Genomic DNA, 24,864 nt, shown 5'->3' on the forward strand with positions numbered 1-24,864 from the left:
TTACCCCATTAGTAGGCTAATAGCATCTCAAACTCTGCATCTTGCCTTCTTGTTGTGCTCCTGGTAGGTCTCAGGTCTGTAGCTAACCTCCACCTGCAGATCTGTAGTTACCTGGGAACAGGCACGGAGAAACAAGATCTATCAGGTCAGGCATCAGAGCCAGCCGAGCACAAACAAAGTACCCGCACCAAGAGGAGAAGTGGTGGTGATTGAAGACTCCCCCTGTGCAGGATACAGGCACCATCTGCCAACCTGACTAGGTACCTCAGGAGCTTTGTTTCTTGCCAGGCGGTCGCGTTCACAATGTTGTGGAGAGACTGCAAAGGCTTGTCTTGCCCTTGGGCTAATACCTTTTGCTGCTCGTCCATGGGGGCATCAGTGATACTGCCAGGGTGACCTTACGCATGTCCAGAATGACTCCAGAGCTCTGGTGGCGAGGGAGAGAGGCGCGGGGTGGTCTTCTGGCTCCTGCTGGGGAAGGGCCTGGGGACAGCAGGCAAATGCTGCTGGTGTCGCAGCAGGGCTTTGGGGTTTGTGGTCCTGGGAACCTTTGAAGGGAAAGGCCTGACAAGCAAGGGTAAGATCCACCTGACGAAGTGGTAAAAGGGCATCAGGGGAGGCTTACCAGCACTCGCAGCTCCTTTTCGGCATTTTTTTTTTTTTATCAGCTGCCCTTCAGCCTTTTATTGTTGCACAGGGTTCTTTTCCTCCAGGTGCAGGACTTTGCCCTCGCCTCCTCCTTTCAGCCTGTTTCTCCAGCCTGCCCACATCCCCCTGACCTTTCCACCCACCAATCCCCCCCCCCCCCACTCCAGTCACGTATCTTACGGCCGTGATGAGGGGGTGCTCCCCACGCACCACCGGGCACCATTTACCCCCACACCAGCCGGGATGAAGCCCCAGCGCACCCGCAGCGGGGCCGCCGCCGGAGGGACCCGACCCCGGGGCCCCCCCCGCACCGAGGCCGCGGTGAGCGCGGCGGCTGCGCCGGCGGCTCCCCCTAGCGGGCGCCGCGCCACGCCGCGCCGCGCCTCACCTCAGCTCGCCTCAGCGGCGGTTGGGCGGGCCGGGGCGCGGCGAGAACGGGCGGCCGCGGGTGGTGGTGAAGGAGGAGATGAAATTCCCGGGCTCCGTCCTCGTCTCCCTCGTCCTCTTCGTGGCCGAGACGGCGGCCGCGCTGTGCCTGAGCGGGGCGTACCGCGCGGCGGGGGACCGCATGTGGCAGTGGCTGACGCTGCTCTTCGCCCTCCTGCCCTGCGCGCTGGTGCAGCTCAGCCTGGTCTTCATCCACCGCGACGTGAGCCGCGACCGACCGCTGGTGCTGCTGCTGCACCTCCTGCAGCTGGGGCCCCTCGTCAGGTCGGTGAGTCCCGCCTCGCCCCGCCGCCCTTTCCCACCTCAGCGGGCCCGGGGAGGGGGGGGGCGGATCGCCCCGGCCTTTGTGGCGGGCGGCTGCTGCTCTGCCCCGGTGCTAGCCGCCATCAGATCCTTCCCAGTCTTATTTCTGAAGCTGCGGGAGGAATAATTTCCTTTGCAGATGTCCTGAGGCAGAAGCGCGGCGAGGGGCGTGGTGGTTTCTGCCCTTCAGTAAGCACCTGGCGGGGGGGGGGGAACGGGCTGAGCCCCTGCGGAGGGGCGGGCGGGGGCGGGCTGCGGCCCTGCGGGGAGCCGGGGAGAGCCCGCTCCCTCCTTCTGGCGGCGTTTTCTGCCCTTATTTTCTCCCCGCGTGGCTTTCCGCACACGGTGGTGGCTGTTGGCTGCTGGTTTATCCCTACCGCTTTACCCCGAGGTCGCTTCCCAGGGAGAAAGGAAGACTTACCCCGTTGCTGGCTTAAAACAGTGAGAGTACCCATCCCGTCTGTGCACCTTGGAAATACGAGTAATGCTGTAGTCTGTCTCTTCTTGCCGAAAGTGAGCTGCTTGCCCCAAATTGCTTTGGAGGTTTTTCAACTCCAGTTCAACTTCTGACTGAAAATGTCCTTGGGGGGAGGGGGGGAACCCAAAACAACAGATAGGTGAAAAGTGGCAGAGGTGGTGCAATCCCATGACAAAATGTTTGCTGGGGCTTTCGTTTTAAATTTATGTTCAAATCCCTCCTTTAAAAAGAAAGCGAATTAAATACAGTATCTCTGTAGTACAGGCTAGGAGAAGTACCCCCAACTTTTTGAAATTCCTGGACAGTGTGGGAAAGGAAGATTTGTTCACACTGATAAGGGTAAACAGTTTGGATGTTACAAAACATTTCACACATCAAAAACATTGAATTCCTTTTAACCATCGCTGGATTTTTTGTTTGTTTGTTTGTTTTCTTAATATTTTAAAGAGACTTAAGTGATGGCTTAACAGTTAAGTTCTTGAAGAGCTCTGATTTTCTACAGGCTAAGAACAAAATTCTTTGGAAAATAAGAGTGGAACCAAAGAGAAAGCAACTATCAAAATAAAAATGATGTTCATTACTTTTGTCATTCTAAATCGATTTCTTGAGGTCAGACAAGGAAAGAATGTCATGTCGAGCTGCAAGATGTAGAGAGGCAAACAAAGGATGAAAGCAACAACAACAAATTAAAGGATTTTCTTTCTAATTATCTGGAAGAGACATAGGCTTCTGCTTTGACCTTAACAACTAATCATGATTTCACTTTCTTTCTCAACATCAAGTTTATCTGTTTACAACATGAGTCTCACCTTGTGCAGAACACACTTTCTGCTGTGTTGGCGAGCTCCCAGCTGCAGTCGCAGCTGTAAAACTAGTGGGCATACGGAAGCCCTCTCCCTCCCCTCGATGCTGCAGTGTATGAGTGTGTCGCTAGCTCTGCACTTCTGCCTTTCTCAAAGATTGAAGAACTTGGTGTTTCCAGGTTTGAAGATGTTCTGGAACCGTTGCAGCACGCCTGTGCTACAGTGCCCTTGGCATCATTTAGGCAGTACTAAGTGATGCATGTTAACATCTCTCTGGGCTCAGGATAACTGGAATTATAATTACTAATAAAAAGAGGGTAGTACATTCGTGCCACCTGAAAAAACTTATGTCCTGCTAAAGGCTGGAGGGACTCTACAAATTAAGAGGGAAAGCTTCATAGATGACAACCTCTTTTTAAATTTGGGGAAATGTGTCTATTTGTAGGATAGAGTACAGAAGTGTGGGAAGGCAAAGTGATCAGTCTGAGACAGACATTAAAGGTCTTTTTTTTTTTTTCCTCTTCCTTGTGTTCCTATCCACTGCCACTAAACATTGTTGTATCTGTCAAGAGGAACCCGATTGCTTCCCATCAGGTGTAGATCTGCACTGTAAAAGTTGAACTGTTTTCAGCACGTGAAATACCTTACCTTTCCCTACTTTGCACAGAAGGCTTTCTATCCTGTGTGGACTGGAATACACGTGAGTCGGAGGTGACAGCTCGAAGGCAAAATATTTTTTGACTGTATCATCACTTCACTGTGGCTTTAACCATTGTGAGCTGAAAAGGACCATTGTCCCTGGAGCCATTTTGTCCTATCCTTTTAGGCAAACCTCTGCTCCTTTGCACCGGAAAGTCCAGCTGCTGTTAGTCATCTGCTTCCCCAGTATGAAGCCTCACTCCATCCCCTGTATTCGGTCTCTCTTAGGTCTCACTGGCACAGCCCAGGGCCTTTTAGGGTAAGCTGGATCAAATTAGGTCAAATAGGACATATAGACAGTAGAGCCACCTCAGCTTTGTCCACTTGCTGCATCAGAATGAAATGTTAAAGAGCCTTTAGGCTGTGTGAGATGGCATGCTTCAACAGAGGGCAGCCTGCTTCGTCTGGCTTTAAAAAAAGCTAACACTAACTTTTTAACCATCTCTACTGGGTTTGTGACATGATACAGGATAGTTAGTATTTCTCTGTTCAGACTCAAATACTCAAATATCAGTGCACTGCTTTACAGACAGCCCATGTATGTTGTGTGAGTCTTCTTCATCATCTCAAAAGCTAGACATTTTTCTCCCCTTCTTTTTTCCCTTAAAAAGTTAAGTTTGAATCTTAGGGAATGGTATGGAAGTATCTTGGCAGGGAAGGAGGGTATTTATCTTTGCAAGCCAAATGATCCAGCCTATTTTGAATCCTCTGTGTGACAGGGAAAAAAGTACATTCTCTTATAAAACCTTCTTGCATACCACCACCTTCCCCAGACACCCACGCTCCACCTGTTCAGGAGGCATTTGCTGTCCTGCTGCCGCCACTGGAAGCACTAAAATTAGGAAGCATCCCTCTTCCTGGAGAGGACTTTCGCTGTACTGGGAGAGTACTGTTAATGCACCCTTTTTTAATTCCTTCTGCCATTCCCTAAGAGTTTCTCTATAAATTTGGAGCAATTTGTAGGGTAAAATTCCTACACCCCTTGGTGGCCTGGCTCTGATCCCCAGGATGTAGGCATGCTGGAGACTATGCAGAGAGTTGGCTGGAACAAAGTAACTGCAGGTTTCTGAGCACTGTGGGGGATTCCTGCAGTATTTCAGGTCGGTGCCATTCCTTGTGAGCACATTAATTTGTCTGGATGGTTAGAAAATATATTTGGATACTTCCTCTTTTTTTTTTCTTTTGTAAAAGGAGATTCTTTTACCACATAAGTCAATTTTTGTGGAATAAATTACTTTAAAACGGTAGCCAATGTCAATGAGAGATTTAATACATTTTTCTCTTCTTTAGAGAAGACCGCGATGAGCTTTTTGGCTTATTATTGACTGCTCCTGAGCCAAGAACTGTCTCTTTGTTCCCTGTTCATTTGGTCAACACCTGTAGCATCAACAGTGTCTTGAGGTTTTAAGTGCTGCTACAATTCCAATAAATAATAATTGGATGTATTTTTGCTAGTGTACTGCTCTGCACTTAGGGATTTGTTCAAAATGCAAATAGCTCTTCACAAAGGGTGCCAGAGAAACCCCTGTTAACTTGCTTGCCCCTTTTCTATTCTGCAAGCAATGAATAGGTCAGGAGCTGAAGTGAGGAGTGCAGATTTCCAACAAACCAACTTGAAGAGTCGGGGCTTACGGTCACGAGCAGGGGGTGTTGGTGGTATTGTACTGTACATCTGCTGGATGTGGTGGTTCCTTACTATCTGATTTACTGAAGACAGTACTGAAGTGGCATATCCAGAAGGGACTCGTGTGAACTTGGCAGTGGTTCCTTCTGATACCAACTTCATGGAGAGGAAAGCTAAGTGACTGCTGGTGTCTTTGAAACTACCGTCCCTAGTGCTCTGTTAGCTGGATGTAGGCCTACAGGTTCTTCCTAATGAGGAACATGCAATCAGGAGATGGCTCTGTCTGCAGGACGATGAACTTCTCTTACGAAAAAAAATTGAAAGCCAATATAACAGGCCCTGATATAGAACACTAATGAGTGTTTTCCTCAGATTTTAATGGGACAAGAATGTAAACAATAGACTTTTTTTTTTTTTTAATGGGATCAGGCTTTGTTTCTCAAGGCATAAGGAGAAACAATTACATGTGTCTGTGTACCGTGTAGACTGCAGCAAAACAGATGCAGTAGGAAGTTTGCATCAAACTGCCAGAGGATTTGCTGTTACGGCCAAAGTTAGATTCTGTGAGCTGCAGGAAGTTAAAAAAAAAACAACAACAACACCCCCCCCCCCCCCCCCAAACCCAACCAACAACCAAAAAAAAACCCCAAACCCAAAACAAAACTCTATAGGCTGAAGTTATCGGAGTCATTAATGTTTTGGGCACCTAATTCTGCAGTTTGAAATCTAATAAGCTATAACGGTGCAGATAATATTTCAGTCACGTTGTGCAGAAGCATTGTCTCTTGTGGATAGTCTCTCTTTCCTAGTGACCTGCTTCATAGTTCAGAATAGCACAGGTCTAAAAACCTCTCTTACTTGCAGGACTTCCATTGGCAGACCTTACTGTAGGAGATTCTGCGAGCTCTAAACTTTACAACTGTTGATGCATCTCCCTCTTTTCCAGATGGGAAGAATATGCCTAGACTCTCTTCAGGCTTTTCTTTTTTCTTTATTCTTGAGCAGATGTGTTAGGTGTCCAAGGTGCGATGAACAGAAAGTCAGTGCAGATGGAAGGTAGAACAATGAGTGAGGAACAAATCTTTGTCTGACACAGGTAAGTAAATCTGCAGGACTGATAAGTCTTTTGCACACTTCCCTAAAGAAAAGGAATTACTAAAAATTGAGTCATTAGAGAAATCTGCTTTTATGTTTGCACTGAGTGTGTGTGGATAGGTCTCTCAAATAGACGTTTGCTCTTGGAGCGCTTGTTGGCTGTGGGAAGGTCCCTGTTTTCATTGCCTGCTCCCTCTTCACACCACCATTATTTTGCCTGTATTTAAATCCCACACATCCATGATTAAAAGAGGGAATGAGGTGCTTGCTCTCAGTAGGCATATAAGGATAGGATTATTCCTCCTACTGACTGCGTAGAAGACAAATGTGTTGCTGCTGAATCACTCTTTGTAGGCACCATCAGGATCCTTGAAAAAGTATAGCTCTTCTCTCTGCCAAGATTTGGCAGCAGAGGAGAATGCAGCACCATCTTTTTCTTACCTTTTAACTTTCACTATAGAGAGTAGATCTGACTTTTTTTTTTTCTTCAAAGTAATTTTAGTTCCTTCAGAGCCTGTACTGCAACTGTCATTGCTTTACATGCAGCGAAACTGGCCAGCTGCATGCCTTCTGCTGTTGATTCCATGTGTGGATCTGTTGAAAGGGCCCTAAACATCACTGCATTGCAGGAGATGGATTGTACAGAAGTTGGGATCTCCCATTCCTGTTCCTCCAGAGCAGAGCAGCAATGAGCAGTGAGCAACTGGGCCTTCTGGGGAATTCCTTGTTCTGTAGCGGAGTTTGTAACTGCGGAAGAAAACTGGCTCAAAGCAATTGCCTTCTTGCATTGTCTTTTAGTTGTGTTTCATACTAAAAACATACAAGCCAGTTCATTTAAAGACAACCTTTCTGAATGCACTTCATAGACAAAGTGGTAACACGGCACAGGTACGTGATCTGAATTGATTCTTCATCACTGTTATGAACCCTTCTCACCTGGATGGTTCTTCAAGTGCTTTTGCCCCTCTTATGCTTTATTACTTAAACATTTAGATTGGTGCTATTTCTTTCTAGTGTATCAGCTGCCAGTCTGCTCTTGTTTGAAGCAGTTTCTTGCGCAGTGGCACCAGCTAGAATCTTGAGTACATTTGTTATTGTCCCTAGAAGGCATGACCTCCAGAGACACTCTGGCATGGGATGGGCAGGGCTTGGAAGCAGATGGGCATCATTACTGATGTAATCTGAGTGCTTGCACATACCATTTTTATTACTCTGTTGTACTGGTAAAAGTCCCCTTTGGCCCTAAGGTTTGCTCATCAGACCATTCATTTCACATTGTGTTTGCTTTTCTATACGGACATAAAAGATCCCATCACAAACAATATACTGCTACTTAATACCTAGCTCATATATACAAATGAAATATTTGCTCTAAACCCCAACATTTTGTTGATTATGATATTTGCTATAGTCAGTCATCTTATGAATTTTATCATCTCTTTTATGGGATTACTGTGTACTTGTTAGATGGGTCCCTAGACTATATCTGCTTCTGATCACACATAGCAAGAGTTCAGAGGCTGATGCTGGCTGAGATCTCATTTTTCATAATAACTTCAGACTTGCCCTCAGCTCAGGATGAGTAGATGGCTGTGAATACTAAGCAAGACAAAAATGTTCTGGGATCTTTCTTTTGGAATAAAATCAATTTGTTGGCTTCATAAGCTGTTGTGCTTTATTAATTTTTCACACTTTATTTTTGGCTGTGTGGATGTCCTGGTTTCAGCTGGGATAGAGTTAACTGTCTTCCTAGTAGCTGGTACAGTGCTATGTTTTGAGTTCAGAGCGAAGAATGTTGATAACACCGATGTTTTCAGTTGTTGCTCAGTAGTGTTTAGACTAATGTCAAGGATTTTTCAGCTTCTCATGCCCAGCCAGCGAGAAAGCTGGAGGGGCACAAGAAGTTGGCACAGGACACAGCCAGGGCAGCTGACCCAAACTGGCCAACGGGGTATTCCATACCATGTGACGTCCCATCCAGTATAGGAACGGGGAAGTGGGGGGCAGGGATTCGCCGCTCGGGGACTGGCTGGGTGTCGGTCGGCGGGTGGTGATCAATTGCACTGCGCATCATTTGTACATTCCACTCCTTTCATTATTGCTGTTGTCATTTTATTAGTGTTATCATTATCATTATTAGTTTCTTCTTTTCTGTTCTATTAAACCGTTCTTATCTCAACCCACGGGTTTTGCTTCTTTTCCCGATTTTCTCCCCCATCCCACTGGGTGGGGGGGAGTGAGTGAGCGGCTGCGTGGTGTTTGGTTGCTGGCTGGGGTTAAACCACGACAGTGGATTATTTCACATGGAACAAGATTGGCCCGGACTGAAAAGATTAACAAGGGGAAAATAGGAAGTCACCACTGTGAATGGAGCCTCCAGCGCACCAGGCGCTTCAAATAGCTTTAGTGATAATAGTAGCTGAAGCCTAGTGAATCAAGGATAGTACTACAGGATCCTAAAACTGCTCTCCATCTAGAGCAGGTGAAACTTGCTAGTGGTCCAGTTAGGGGAAAAAATGAAATCAAGTTTATTGAAACAAAAATTAATATGCTTTTATTTGAATTTCTATCAGTGCTGCTTTAGAGTTCAGTCTGTGAGCTTTCCCCTAAAAGGCTGTGTTAGACTCTGACTTGGCAATTGTTGAAAAAAATCAAGCTGAGAAGGAAATGGGAATTCAAAGTCTCAGACAAGTATAGCTCCATGTGCTTTGTGTTTGTGAGATACTTTTAAACAGAAGATAAGCCTTATTTGTACATTACAAAAACTCACTGGCCAAATCTGACCTGTCAGAGACTTGGAGATGCTGCATTCTAGCAAGTATTACCTACAGAGGCAACCAGGTGGAGGAGATGCCTTCCCAGCAGGCACTATGGAAGGAAAGAAGACAGGTCAGTCCTCATCAGGATGATGCCTACACAAGAAGATACCATGCATGTTGGGCCATGGGAGAAGACGCGACCAGAGCTGGTGCCACAAGTTGCCCTTGCAGTGGGGGTTTCTCTCCCCTGAGTTTCCCTCTGAGCTGGAAGCCAGCCCTCACCAGTCCTGTTGCTCACACTATGATTGTTTTTCTTCTTGAAGCCCATACCAGTATTAGGCATAAAAGAGAAAACAGGTTGTGTCTGCACGGGGTTTGGGCTTTTGGGAGTTTTATTTTTCAGTAGTCAATGCCATTTATACTTTATGATCCTGCTGTACACAGGCTCCTCCACAGAAGGCCCTGTATTTTTAGGACCCTATGCTATGTGACAGAAATAGTGTTTCTTTCCTCTCCCTTTCCCCTCAGCTTGTGACTTCATCTGTACCTCAGTAGATCCTTGCTTGTTATTACTTCCCACACAAGGTTGACTGTTGCCCTTTGTGTTTTGGGTCCTGCTTGATGCCCAAGCCCACCTTTGACACCTTCATACCCAAGCAACTCTCTTAGAATAGTTTTTCTAAAGTTTTTGCCAAACTAAAAATAGGCATTGAAAGGAAGTTTCAGAAGCTTTCCTTTCATAAATGAGTGTGAGGATGTATTATCTTCTTTAATACTCAAGGAGCCAACTTGTCCTCGTTGCTACAGCATTTGCTGCTGCCAACCCCTTTAGCCCTTTTCCATTCCCTCCCAAATGTATGGATTATTCTCTGTGCGTGGGTAGAGGCAGCATGTGTTACAACAATATGTAATTTATGAATAGGAATGTATGTGCTGGCACCACTTTTTTCTTTGGAAGTTAGTCTGTGGTAAGTTAGATCTACATAAACAAGAGGGTTTGGTTCACCTGTGTTTACAGTACAAAGAGCTGCGGCAGCTGAAAACGCTGCATGTTCTTATTTAGAATATTTTTGCAAGATTGTGTTTAATATTCCTTAAACAGTGCAGTAAATGTAAGCAAATGTAAGGTGTAAAGCTCCTCTTTCTGTGTCTTTAAAAAAAATGTTAATATCCAGAGTTGTGAGGCTCTAAACTTTGTTCTTGTTATTGCTGCCATGAATTGTTACTTATGTTTTGGAACCATTGCTTGGTAAAGCAAGGACTAGACTCTAACTGTTTGAGGTGTGTGCACCCACTCATACCCTGAGCTTCTCTCCAATGTCTTGAAATTGTTTAAGGCAAAGGTATGAGAAGTGGGTTTGCTATTTCACGGGTGTATGGATAACACCAAGAGAAAGACATGAGAATCTGAAGAAACATTTCCAACTTGGGTCCTGGGTTGGGAGCCTATGAACATTGCAGTGGATCAGTAGTTTAAGGACTTTAATAGGACAGTAGAGAACAAGGGCAGCTTATAGAAAACAACTGCCTTCTGTGTCTCAGTACTACAAGCAGCTCAAAGAGCACTGCCAGATTCTTGCCCTCCAGCCGCATGTAGTTCATGTTTTAAAGGGTGAAATCTGTCATATTCCAAATTTGCCAAGAAGAGAAAATGTACATGCTTTGCTCTGTGAACAAATTACTTGGTATCTGATGGCTTAAAATACTAAGGAGTGGGAAGACCTATGTTTTCTTTCATTTTTTCCTGTTACTCTATTTACTGATTTGCTTGTAGGTGTGTGGAAGTCTTTTACATTTACTTCCATGCTGGCAGAGTTGAAGAGCCCTATGTCAGCATCACGAAGAAGAGGCAGATGCCCAAGGATGGGTACTCGGAAGAAATTGAGAAGGAAGTGGGCCAGGCTGAAGGCAAGCTGTGTACACACAGGTCTGCGTTCAGTAGGGCGTCTGTGATCCAGGCGTTCCTCGGCTCGGCACCCCAGCTCACGCTCCAGCTTTACATCTGTGTCCTGCAGCAGGAGATCACGGCTGCCAGAAGTAGGTAGAGCTGTTGTTATCACCTCCATATTTTGGTGGGAGGGAGAGGAGAAGGGTCAGCAGTCAGGTGTAGCTGCCCTGGGCAAGAACCACACATATTGCAATGGGTTTCATCTCCCTGACAGCTTTTAATGGTGATGTTGCTTTCAAGTTTATCTATACCATCATGTTTAGACTAAATGAAGAACCTACTCCAGTTGGTCATAGGACAACCAGCTTTTTGGTGTAAGAAAGGGCTTTGGCACCTGTGTGAGCTGGAGGTGTGTTTCCACCAAAATACAAAATAGCTCTTGTTATATCTCTGAGGCCCTGAGAGGCCAGGGATCTTTACCAGCTTCACACCTAGGGAGGCTGAGGCTAGGGTGACATGTTGTGAATCTGATTGCTTTCTTCAGTTCCGGTACCTTGGTTGGCAGTGTACCAAGGTAAGGAACTAAGATTTTTGGAGAACCCTTTATAATAACGTCAGGGTTCTCCCCTCAACTTGGGAAATGGAAAACTTTAGTATACCAAAGGGCGAGTCAGCACATAAAGATATTACAACAGGTTAAGGTCTTTATACAAAAGTACTTGTTTAAGGTCATAGCAGTAGTTACTTGAAAGACATTGCTCCTGATGGTTTCTGAGTACTTCACAGCTAAGGTGGGCTCTTCAAATAACCATGGCATCTGTGACATGGGATGAGAACAAAGCAGCTGAATCCTTTGCTGAGCAGTGCAATTAGCTAAATTTCCAATCACTTCACTGCAGATGGCATTTGCTTGAGAAAGGTCACCTTTTTATTGTATTTCTTCTGTTACTGGTGTTGACCTTACTGGTCATGACTGCCAAGGAGAAGTGCTGTTTTCCAGATGATTAGAGAATTGCATATTTAATAATAATTTGTGATGCCCTATTACTTCTGACTTTTATCAGTCACTGCTGAGATAAATTCTGAATCAGACTGGTAAGTGACCCTCTGTGGGTAAAGTAAAGTTAAACAACCAGAGATAAGCTGGCTCGCCGGGGAGTTCAGCAAACACACCAGCAAATGCAGTAGTCATCTCATGTCTCCCAGAAACCATCTCCATAGCAGGTGTAATTCTAAAATATAGAAATGAAAAGGTAAAAAAAAAAAAAGTGTTGTTGTTTTTTCTTAACCATTGATTTAGGAACAATGGCAATGTCTATTAGAGCTCATTCATCAGAAAAACAAGAGTCCTAACCATATTCCTCTTGTGTGTATTTTACCTTCTGAAATATTGAAACTTTCTGCAATCTCTTTAGCCAGCTTATTTCTGCAGTAGTACCTTTTGTCCACCGGTATTATTCAGCCTCCAGAGCAAATGGGAATGATGCATAACACAGTTTCAGCTTGTTGTTTGTTACGTGTATACGGGGATTCTCATGTATAGGGACATGACTTCAACCTTTCGATCTTGCAGCATCATCAAAGTAATCTAACAGCCAGTCCAGCTCTTCTTCCACACTTCAGATGTCTTCAACTTCCCTGTTCTTTGACACTGGTCCTCCAAAGTCCATGCTCTTTTCCATTTGTCTCTGTTATAATTATGACTCTCTTCTTGTTGCATTTTGATTTCCACATTTTTTTGTCTTGTCTCCTCATCAGTCTCTTATTTTTCTGGATTCCTACACTACCCTGACTGTCATTCTGTGTAAATTCTGCTTGGACAGTGGTAATGAGGTCAGTATCACCTGTGAACCTAAAGCTGTTTACCATCATGCTACATAGCATGGTTTGTCCCTTTCAGATCTGTTTAAAACTCATTGCTTCCAGTATCGAATTGAACAGTTCTGAAAAGAGCGTGCATCCTTGCCTAGCCCTTTGTCAGCCAGAGCCATGCTGCATCTTTCTTGTGTATTTCATGGCATTCATTAATTTCTCTGGATGTTTTCTTCTGGATGATCAGATTCTTGCCAGTGTCTGGCATTCTCCAAATTGTCATTTCACTGTCTGCCAAGAGTGTAACATCAAGAGAACTAAAGAGAGTTGCAAAAGCAGGACAAAGCCTCTAGGTTAGTGATGAAAGACATAATGCTTCGGTGACTGTTTAGCACAAAATGGATAGAAATGTTGTATGAAATGCAACATTGGAAACCCACATGTAATAGCCTAATCTGAGTCCTAGTTCTAGACATTCAGCTCTTTCTTTGGTTACAGCGTAACTGGGAAGAAGTTCCTAACTTGTTACTGTATGAAATGCCCAGTCTGACTTTGTAATTGCCACTCCCAGAACAGACGCCAAAGTCTCTCTTGTACATTTGGGCTTCACGCTGTACTAAACGCTTCAACGTCTGTCAGTATCATGCATTGCCTGAGAGCCAGCTATAACCTTGCTTCGAAGAGGTGGCTGACATCAGGCTCAGGTCCACTTACACACTGTTGGGCAGCTCTCCAGACCTCTTCACTTAGGTGGTACCACCTGGAGAAGTGCAAGGCCAGGAGGTGCCAAAAAGACCTGAGTTAGTGTTAATTACAAAAACAGCTAGCTGGAGGTGGGGGATGTGTGACTTGGCCTCTTATCCTTGAAAAAGGGCCAGTTCTCAGTCTGCAATATTGAATGCGGATGATCTGCTTCCGTTAAGAGCAATCTTTTTGTAAGTGTAAAGGTTTTTTTGCCATTAACACCAGTTATCTTTTTCAAGTGTTGCTTACAGTGATAAAATAATCTCAAAAGGCGGATTTCCTACCATTTAAAAATAAAATTATTCTGCTGAAAAAGGTAGGTTGGTTTGGGTTTTTTAATGCAAATTTGTAGCATTGACTGCCATCTTCAAGAATAGAAGTTTTGGTTTTATTTTTTTTCAACTTACTAGTGTTTGCAGTGTCACTTTCCTAATGTTCATGACTGGGCTTTGTAGGTGGTCTTATTAGATATCTTAAGATGCTTCTACAGTTGCTTCTTCTCAACTCATTAAGCTCTGACCTCAGAATACTTTTCTCATTGTTTGAACAACATACTTTGAGTATTAATAGTTGTTTCTAAGCATTGGAATTACCTCTTAAGGCAAAAAAAATAAGTGCCCTTATTTTTCAAGGTTTCTGATTATCGGTTTAGAAAACTATAATATATATAATAGATAATTTATGATTCTTCATCTGAATGTAAGATTTTAGTAATAGGTATTTGTGATGCAGCTCATCTAGAGCAGAATTCACTCTCTTAGCAATTTCTGAAGTGGGAAGGACCAGGTCTTGAAAAGACTTAAGACATAATAAAAAAACCCAACAAAGTAAAACTGTGCCTCCCCGAATGACTCTCTGTGTACCTCTGATTTGTAAGAAAAGTACAGCCTTCTGGGAGTAGGAAGGGAGAAGACAAATGCCATCCTTATAAGAACTTTTAGGGGATTTGAGACTGTTCCAGGGGAAGATACTTTGCCTTTTAAATTTTCACTTCTTTACCTGCTCAGGATGAGTAAAAGCAACAATAATGTCACCCTCCCACATTTCCCTTTGTGGTTGCTTCAAACCATCTTTCTCACAGACTTAAAAGTGATGTTTGAACAGAAGGTTTGGCCACAGTACTGAGCTTTTGGGAAAGGAGCAGGACTGGACTACTGTATTAAACCAGAGTCGGCATGACCTGGTTTCTATCAATGGAGAAATGCCTCTTTCAAAGGCTTGAGTTTTTAAGACAAGTTTGAGAATAACATAGAATCCCTATGAAATTGGGTAATAAAATGAATGTCTCAGCTTATCACAGCAGAAAGTAAGCAGAGTTCCAGGACAGCAGCGCCCTGTCCCCAGTGCATAGACTTTTTTGTTTCTTTAACTCTGAGAAGATTCTTTTGCTTCCTTAGCTGCTGGAAGTTATTTGTTCTTTCACAGTTCTACAGCCAGCTCAAAACTACAGGAAAGATTTTGTAAAGAGCCACAGGATATCAAGTGGTATTCTTGACTGCACTCACTTGCTCTTCTGCTTTCAGCCAATGTTTTTCTAAGACTTAAAGTTTAAAAATTCTCAGATCAAGTACAGTGCTGTAAGAAAGATGTTTAAAAACACTATTAAAAATTTAAGTGTTAAACAAGCAAATATATAACCATTTTCAGAGAATATATGCGCCACCAAACTGGCATGTACAAAATTACCATACAAAATGGCAAATGTTTTTCAGCTTACTGATTGCTCTTGGAAAATTAGATATAAAGGATTAATTAATTTTTTTTCCAAAATAATTCAGAGGTGTTTGAGGATCAGAGTGGGAGAGAGGTTAGCTAAAATGATAGAGAAAATCCTGTTAGAAAGTTGTTAGAGATCCTAAAATACTTGTTTCTTTCAAAGTCATGGTTAGAAATTAATAACTTTAATTAGAAAAAAACTGATAGTCGTGGCCATATAGCTATAGCAAAGCAGGGAATCCAGTTCATTTGTAGAATATTGACACATAAACTAATTGAAGGCTGCAGAAAGCATTGGTTGCAAAGCATTGCAAAAGTAATTGACATAATCAAGAATTCCCAACTCTGATTATTTTATTTTATCTGATGCAATATAATGCCCTGTAGCATGACCAGTTAGCTTGGTTAGTTTCATTAAAACTCTAAAAGAGACAACTGAATCAATTTTACTGTGCTTAACTCATTTGCATTTGAAGTGTTCCTTGTGTAGACAAAATGCTAAGATTGCCTAAAATTAGTCCTGTAAATCAGCTGTTCAGCATGTGGGTAAAAATTGTGAAGAAATTATGCAAATGCTAACAAAACTGCAGGCAGTTAGCACTTCTGGACATCAAGGTACTTCTCAATGAATGTTCGTTCTATGCATCCAGGGTTCTTGTACATTTGTACCTACTTAATGTCGCAAGAGAAGACTCCCTCCTGCAGTGCCAGAAAGCTTTTCCGCTATTGCATCTGGAAGGGAAGCCAGGTAACAACTGGCCTCTGCCTTCACTTTCTGCAGAATTTAAATGCTGTGAAACCTTCACTTGAGGGATTCTGGGTAAACGGGAGATACTGAAAGTTGATCTAAATTTAAAGACATTTTTTAAAGGAGTGTTGTTTTTAAATGCATGATACAGATAGGTGTATAAAGAAAACGGATATATAGGAAAACACAGTGTACACAGGTGAGCAAATCTCTGTCTACACAGGCAGAGAAAGTGCAGGTGGTTCTGCGTTTAAATTGCTTTGGCTTTCAATTTTGAGCTCTGTCACAGAGCTTTTCTGTGATCTTAGACAGTTTACTTCGACATAGAACTTCACAAGCACCGAGGTATCTGCACGCTCAAGTTAATCCAAAATTTCGGCTTCTGTTTTGCTGGTTTTCATCTGTACGGAGAGCGAGTAGCACTCCTGTGCCTTGTGGAGTACTATGAGACTTTGAGAGTGAGTTGGTTACTCTTACAGTTGTGACTGCTAAGTGCCTTTTTTTCTTTCTGGCTACTTGGAAAAGTAACAAATGGGGACCAAAATAGCAGGTAGGGTTAGAGTAAGAAGTGTATACAAGGAATGGCTGTTCTGGCGTTACACCCTGCTGGGAATCCCTGGGAGTGCTGCAAAGACAACTACATCTGCGCTACTCTGATGCAATGTCTTTAACTTCTGCTAAGCCGAAGGTCCTGATCTGTCTTTTCTCTTTGTAGGTGTTTTTATGGTCCTTTCTCTCCTGTCAATTGTATATGGCGCCTTACGCTGTAACATCCTGGCTATTAAGATTAAGTATGATGATTATGATGTCAGCGTGAAACCAGCCGCCTACCTCTGCATATTCATGTGGAGAAGCTTTGAGATTGCTACGCGTGTTACAGTGTTGGTCCTTTTCAGTTCAGTCCTTCAAATCTGGACTCTCCCCGTTGTGCTAGTGAATTTCTTTGGTTTTTTCTTCTACCCATGGATTCTCTTCTGGCAAAGCAAGTCCCCATTTCCCGAGAACATAGAGAAGGCATTGAGCAGGGTCGGCACTACCATCGTCTTGTGCCTTCTCACCTTCCTGTATGCTGGCATTAACATGTTCTGCTGGTCAGCAGTGCAAGTGAAGCTCAATGATCCTGACTTAATTAACAAATCCCAAAATTGGTACCGACTGACTGTGTATTACATGCTGCGATTCATCGAGAATGCATTCCTCCTGCTGATGTGGTACGTCTATAAAACCGATATCTACCTGTATGTCTGCGCCCCATTGTTGGTCTTGCAGCTTCTGATAGGTTACTGCATGGCTGTCCTCTTCATGTTGGTGTTCTACCAGTTCTGCCACCCGTGCAAAAAGCTTTTCTCATCCAGCATTTCCGAAGGTTTGCTGTCCTGTTTCAAGTTCCTCTGCTTTATTTGCAAGCCTCCCAAATCCACCATACTGACAGACAAGGCAGAGGTGAAATCTGAAAATACTGATGAAGCATGGAGCAGTAGCAAGACAATAGATTCTCAAAAGGGGAATCCTCATCAAAGTGTTTCTTCCAATGCCTAGTACAACTGGAAGCAAGTAGTGCCTTTGGAAGGTGGCAGATCACCTGCTGGGAATGTTGTGTATCTTGGACATTGTGTCTTGTGAATGGGGTTTCTTTCTTGCAGGCGTAGCACTGCATGACGACTGACAAGCCTACCTTTCTCGAAAACTTCGTGTATGAGTATGTGCATCTGTGTGTGTTTGTGTATGGAGAGCAATCATTGTTTGTAGACTTCTATTTCAGAATCTTTTGCACATAGGTTTATTATCACATGCTTATTTTGAAATCATTATAGGAGACATCCTTCAAAAACTGGCCTGATGCCCACCTTACTCAGGAAATCTGAGGATGGAAGGAAATGCATTTTATTTCAGATAGGATGTCATTATGGCATGCCACCCTAGCATGGAAACAGAGCTTAGGCCTTGACTATATATGGACTGTAGCTGTGGTCTGCTTTGATCAAATTGCAGACTTTTTTACACTCTAATCAGTGTAATAAGATAATACTTCTCTCTGTGGTTTAAGAATTGGACTTCTACAATGCACTGTAGTCTAAGTTGCCAAGAAACAGCCAATTAGCCAGCACTAATACTGAAATGTGACCGTTATTGAGAACGGACAGAGGGGTTATTGGCTTTGCACTGTTTTACCTTTCATATTTGCTGCTTGTTAGTAAGGGAATTAAATTTAACACACTAATTGTGATGTTCTGGAATAGCTCATTTTTCTGACCTTATCATTTATCTAATACTTTGTTTGTGATGTTCTGGTATTAGGGTGGTGTTCACTTTATATAACTTTAAATATCTAGAAGTTGGGCAGATAGTGCGAACTGGTCATGTAGGTGCTCTCCAGAGCACATCTCCAGGGAGTAATTCAACCCATCTTAAACTGTCCTTTAAGGCAGGTGATACGGATCATTCTCTGGAGACCTGTTACTCAGTGTTAACCAGATGCCTTGACAATTAGTTTTGATTCTCCGTCTCCCTTTTAGATGGCTGAAGTTAAGAGATGAGCACTGCCCTGATTGTCAGGGGGTTGGTAGTACAGCAAGCAGGCAACTCAGTGACTTGTTATGTGGGGATAAAAGACACTGAGTCCTTCTTTTTGAGGCTGTAATATGTTATGGTTAGCTAAGATCAGTAGTTCAAAACCCTCTGACTTCTTTACCTCAGAAGTATCACAGGCTTGAAATCTGAAAGAGGAAATGAAAGTCATCAACTTTTTCTTCTGTGCACTATATCACCACAAATAAAAGTGTTTCTGTATTTTGCAAGTTGCTGAGAAAGCTTTAGCAGATGAATGGCCAAGAATTTGGTGGGAATACACAAACACAACTGTATGTTCAAAAATTAAGTGAAAGCTTTTTGCACTTTGTTTATTTAGTACCTTGCATTTCTTCTGAGTATTACACATTATGGCTGCTAGTGGAAACAAATAATTCATGACCCAAAGCATCTCCTAGTGTCCTAAGCTTAGCCTCTATCCTATTGTCGTGGAGGATGTGAAGTTCTTTAGTAGGGATGAAATCAGCATCATTGTATTAAAAGTGTCTCAAGTTTGGTGTCTGAGGTCATTTATAATGAAATATGTCACATGCAATGCTGCAAAGAGTTAAGCTGGTTTTATTTTTTTTTTACTGCACTGTAAATGAATGTCTTCGTACTTCAGTTTTATAATGGAGTTATGTTTTTTATTTTGCTTAATATCTGTCTGTGTGTGGTATGTGTATGTAGATCTCATTAAATTATTGGTGGGTGGTAATGGGAATTTTTGGCCTGAGCTTGCTGTGGGAATGTACCTCACATATCTGGGGAAGACACCAAACATCTCAGCTCTAATTTCTTTCTCTGAGAAGCATAGAATAGTGAAGTGACTCCTTGAAGACACTACAGCATTCCTCTGTACTTCTGTATGTCAAAGTACAGTATAGTATTTCTCTGTACTTTTCTAGATGTAGAAGAGTATTTCAGATTTTTTTTGTTCAGTAGCTCGTTAAGGGAGCAAGTGAAAATGTAACCCTTGCTTCCAAACCTGCAGAGTTCAGCACACAGAGCCAAATTTTCAGGTGTTCTTAACTAAAACTGAGTATCTGACTTTATCGTTGGATATCCATCAATAATCAGGGAATTATGGTTGTTGCCTATCTACAGATGTACCTAGGTCTGAAATGTTACGCTTTGAAAAAAAAAAAGTGGCTTCATATGTAGAAGTACTTCATCTCTAAAGAGAGAGGTCTCAAACTCTTAAAGCAGACTTTGGACACGGTAAGTGATGGTGCTGTTGTGATTTTGCCATTTGAAAACAGTGGAAGCTCACAAACCTCGGCCAGTGAAATGCTTGTGCTACAATGAAGTCAACAGTAGGGGAGTTACACAGCCAGGAGTCCAGGATGTATACATAGTGAGTACCATTTAACTTCACATACCAATGATGAAGACTACTGTATATGGATATTTTTAGAGTGTGCCATATTACTTCCTATTTTTGTACCAAGTTCCTGAAGTGCATGCATAGGGAACGGAATATTTAAATCACTGTTACGAGTGGGGGGGGAATTTGTATGGGTTATATTACTGTCATATGATTTTGCCTTAGTTGTGCAGACTAACCAAATACAGTTTAAACACTCCATGAGCGTGAGGGCCGTTGCTTTTGCCATGCCCCATATCACCACAGCATGGAGTGCAGATTAACTAACAGTATTGCTGCTCTATTTATGTTTGGATCTAGCTGTGCTGCCCTTGCTGGTAGAAAGAGGGTATGGGAGGGAGTCACAGAGACAGAGATACTTTGCTAAGACCAGTGTTTTGAAGGACAAGCTTATTTTTCTAAAGTATGCTATAATGCTAGCTAGGAGAGGCAATCTTTCTCAGGCTAATGACAGTCCTAGACAGTGTTGTTATCAGTACACCCCGTGGCTGCGCTGAGAGGATAGTATTAGCTACGAAGGATGTATGTGTATGAATGAGTGATCTCTTGCTGCAAGTTTACTGTAGTTTTATTCTCCTCTATGAATGTTAGAGGTGTATGTATTCAGTGGAAGGGTATAGGGCTACTGTTAAAAACTGTACTCACTTGAGTGCTCCTGAGTCGCACAAAGGATTGCTCAGTAAGGATTATTCATGTGTATGAGAGTATGCAAGATCTGATAAATAGGTTTTCTTTTATACTTGTAAAGCAACACAAATTAAAATGTTGAAACACTCCCTTAAGTTGTGTTGGTATCAGTTCTTAGTCCGCTGCTTTCAGAAATCTAAGGTAAAGGTTATATAGCACACTGTCATTTGTTACCATGCAGTACAAGAAATGTTTTCAAGCAGACCTGACAGAAGAATAATCTGTGATTGATCTGGGAGTTCCTTACCTCCAACCAGTGGTGCTTCCAGTGCTGTTTAGCTGGTTGGGGTCTCAGCAGAAAATTTTGTAGGAGGCAGGCAGTTTAAGAGACCAGTGTTACACAAAACAAGAGCAGTATGGGTTATTTATTGTTGAGATGAGAATATTTAGTTGGCTTACATTGGGAATCAGAAAGAAATCATTACCTTATAAAGGATCTTGTAACTTTTTCCTGCACGCTTGTTTCATGCTCATCTGGATTTACCATGTGCTTGTCTGTGACCTCGGGAATAGCCAGCAAAATCCACACTGAGGAAGGACTGCTGTGGAGGCACACAAATGCATAAAAAACTTTGTAACATGTTTAAGTGTTTGTAAATTTATATACATAATATGTATGTATTTAAAAATACAGATGTAAATAGCTACATTGTAACAAGTTGTAATGCATGCACATCACTTAAATGAGGAACAGCGACAAAGGATTTTAGAAGTCCTGGTGGCGATGGACCCAGCTATCGGCTAGTGAGAGCTGTGCTCCCTGAAACATAGAAAGTAATTAATCCTTTCTTACAGACATTATTTTTAGTCTCAAGGGATGATTTTTAAATGAGTATCCAGCATATATTTTTTAATCAAACGTAGATTAAAACTTCAATGAAAAATTTCAGATTTAGGCACAATGTTGATAACTTCTGTTTTCTACATGGTTTCTTGAAGAAAAGCTTGTGTGACCACACTCTTTCTCTGTCAGCCCTGTTCTCCCCAGTACATATCAAGCTTATTGGACACATTAAAACTAAATTTTTCTGAGGGCAGATATCTGAGGAAATAAACCAGGTTTGTACAAGCTTTGTGAAGACTATCATCTTCCAGGAGGAAAAGATGGGAACTGATAAAATGATCCTACTGGTAAGAAAGATTTCAGCATGACCTTCTTGCTTAACAAGCCAGGCAAACAGCATGCTTTAGGTGTTATAAACCTGTGTATCACTCAGCAATCCACGTACCTGCTACTTCTTGTCCTGAGCGTGACAGGGAACTAGAAGTTGTGGGGATGAAGAGATACAGAGGGAAAGAGGAGGACATCATAAAATCATGGGAGGTAATAGGAGTCACTTCAGTTTAAATGTGGCAGTACAGGCTCTACAGGACATTATACTTTCTGTACCATTGCATTGATTGCAGGACAACTTATTTCAAGTTAGTTCCTAACTATTTAATAAAAGACGGGTTTGTTAGACTTGAAAAATGCATGGCAAGTAAAATGAACCCCTTTTTTCAAATGATTGATTATTTGCAAGCCAATCTGGTGACATTTGCAGGCTGGCTCAGACTTGGTGAATACTTGGGGTTAGTAAACTGTAATCTAATTAAAAAAAAATAAAATAAAGATCGGGGGATTTTTTTTTAATTCCCCAGTAGTTCTGTATGTTTTCCCACAGCAGCTGATAACATCTAGTCTAAAACAATAAACCATTTTCTGTTACTTCCTGCCTATTTGAAGGGCTTATGTACCAAAGAAAACATGATTTTGAACTGAGATATTTGCAAGCCAAACATCATAGTGGGTATTTTTAATCCTGTATTTTAAAATGCAATTGAGGTGACTGCCTCTAGTCACTCAGGAATCATGACAGAAACATGAACATATATAGTAATTTGGCAGAGATGGTAAGTTTGATTCACCAGAGACAGAAGAGTTGAAAAGTAAGAGGTGTTAAGGCTTATGTAATTTCTTACTGACCAAGAAAAATAAGTATAATAAAACTGTTAGGTCTCAGGTTCACCCCAAAACTAAAGTCAAAATGAAAGGTAAGTGCTTCAAAATGACAATGTGAAAGTTTACTGAATCTCTCCCTTGAATGAACAACAACTTCATATCCTGGAAAAAAGGAACAGTTTTATCCTTTTTTGCATTTCTTACAGTCATAAGGAAAATCTCTTGCCACTGAAATGAAGTTTTACAGAGATGATGAGTGTCTGTATTCAGGTACGAAAATTTCACCTTTCAGGTGTGAAATTCAGATGTGAATGCTTGTGTGTAAAGGCTTCTAATCACAGACTGGCATTAATGGTTAAATGCATCTAAGCAGGGGATGGATGCTAATTAGTTGGAAGGTGCTTACTGAGACCCTTGTGGAACAATGTCACAGCTGTAACTTTTTGGACCTGAAGGTGAGACCTGATTTAACGAAATAGAAACAGCCCGTCTTAAACACATGTTCTGTACCTTCATGTTCATAACTGCTTAAGTTTGACAGAGCAAACAAAGTGGCAGGGAATAAATGTTACATATTTTAACTTCTGAAATTTCTTTCATCAGTTAGTCTTTTCATCTGATTAATGTGCCCTGTCGGTGCAGAGCTTTAATCAGCCACAGATACTTTCAGGAAAATGATCCGGGATGGATTCAGATGGAGAGCGATGCCAGTGGTAGTCAAGGTGAAGATTAATTCATATCTAGCTTCTAGAGTGGGAACTAAATATCAAAACAGTAGCACAGCACCTTAGAGATGAGACACCAGTGTTGCGTTTGTTGTCTTTATGCATGGATTCGCAGTCTTGTAAGTCTGTGTTGTAGTAAGATGTGTGCTAAACTCAGCAGCTAACAGAAAAGAGAAGTGCTTGCCATTGCTTTAGTTTTGCAGCTGATGGCCCTCATAACACCAGTTATATTCTCTAGAATATATGTCCTATATATTCCTCCTTCCTCTCTGCTGCTTCATGGTGGTCATTTTAAATAGAAATGGAGAAACAAGTCTCAGTGAAACACTCAGCTGCATTTTTCAGTAGGGCTACTCTTCAGAGCCAAAGTTGCACAGCTGTGAAAAGGGCTGAACTCATGGAGTGCATCAATTCTTTATTGCCACGTTGAGAATTTTAATAATAGTGGGCAGTACAGTAATTCAAAAGCATGCAGGTGTCATTTCAAAAAAAATTAGAATGGAAAGGAAATTTTCAAAAAGGAGTAGCATCAACTTTGGAACTACAAGGAAAGCAAGGGAGCCTTACAACTGCAGAGTAATTAGGTATTCCTTAAATATTTTTCTTCACTGTGTTTGTGGATTCCTCCCCCCTCCCCCCGCCTTTCACATTTTTTAAGCAACAAGGAGGAAAAAAGACCAAACATGAGAAAAAGGAATACTTTATAAAAAAAATAAAATGTTACTGCAAACCTACAGAAACGTGTGAGGCTGTGAGAGACTGAAAGAGTGAATGTCTCAAACATTGTGGCGGGGTAAGTTCTGATTAAGGACGAACTCTGCATAACGAGGAACGCTGCAAAGCAAGGAACGCCAGGAGAGAAGCAGCTGATGAGCAGGCGGGGAGGCCGTGCCGGACACAGCACATCTCCCTGCTCTGATAACGCTGCCCTGATGCGCTGAGCAGGGCAGCTCACCCTGCGCGGCCAAAGATCACGTCTGCTGGGAAGGGCAAGTTACTCCCCAAAAGACCCCCAAGCCCACCGACCCATTTCCCAAAGGCTCACAAATGGCTCAGGACACCTAATTAGCCTCATGGGTTCAAGTGCTAGCCCAAAGGAGGGGCACGGATGATAAAAGGGCGCGATCTGAAGCCCCACGCGTGCACGCCCACTGGAACGGGACCCCCCGGCTGACTGGAGCAACGCTGGACCAGGGACCGGTGACATCTTTCTCTTTTCCTTTCTCTCCGTCTTGTTCTCTCTTTTTCCCTTTTCCGTAATCCCTACACCTCGTCCCTTTACACACAAACCGCTGACTAAGTCTGGGACTCGGAGCGGATCCAGCCGCCCCCGGGCTCCTCTCTGAGGAGGAGTCTGGAAAGCAAGGGGGTCCGCTCTGAACCCCCTGACCCAACGGGAGGGATCTCCCCATTCCCTGAACCGATGTAGGTGGTCACCGCGGGTTCCACGGGTCACTGAGGTAGCTCCATGCCAGTTCCTGTTGTGAGAAACCCCGCTACCTGCTGTCATACCTCCCAAGTTCAGTTTGTTTCTGCCACGAATAAAATGTTTAACTGATCGTTTGGTGTCGTTTCACCTTCATTTAGCCTGAGGGAGTTCCGAACTCAACACGACTCCCTGGTCTGTCCAGCCCAGGTCGTGACAGGGGCAACTCAGACACACCTTGCATTGAGGGTGAGCCCAGATTGATCCACTGCTGCTGTCCCAGTTGTACACCCCAGTACAGAGTCCAGGTGCAGCCAGGCAGCGTACCTGGCCTCAGAAACTAAGAAGGTCTACCTGACCTAGAC

The 24,864-nt window shown here is 42.9% G+C and overlaps 1 protein-coding gene across 1 annotated transcript; it reads left to right on the forward strand.

Annotated features, from left to right (window-relative positions):
- Positions 1 to 1,113: 1,113 nt before the first annotated feature.
- XK (X-linked Kx blood group antigen, Kell and VPS13A binding protein) lies at positions 1,114 to 24,632 on the forward strand. The gene is made up of 3 exons (XM_052794610.1): positions 1,114 to 1,359; positions 10,631 to 10,893; positions 16,480 to 24,632. Exons 1-3 carry the CDS (start codon positions 1,115 to 1,117, stop codon positions 17,301 to 17,303), a joined length of 1,332 nt encoding a protein of 443 aa, XP_052650570.1. The 5' UTR covers position 1,114; the 3' UTR covers positions 17,304 to 24,632.
- Positions 24,633 to 24,864: the final 232 nt, after the last annotated feature.

The sequence above is a fragment of the Harpia harpyja genome, chromosome 8, assembly GCF_026419915.1.
Source record: "Harpia harpyja isolate bHarHar1 chromosome 8, bHarHar1 primary haplotype, whole genome shotgun sequence".
Lineage (NCBI taxonomy): Eukaryota > Metazoa > Chordata > Aves > Accipitriformes > Accipitridae > Harpia > Harpia harpyja.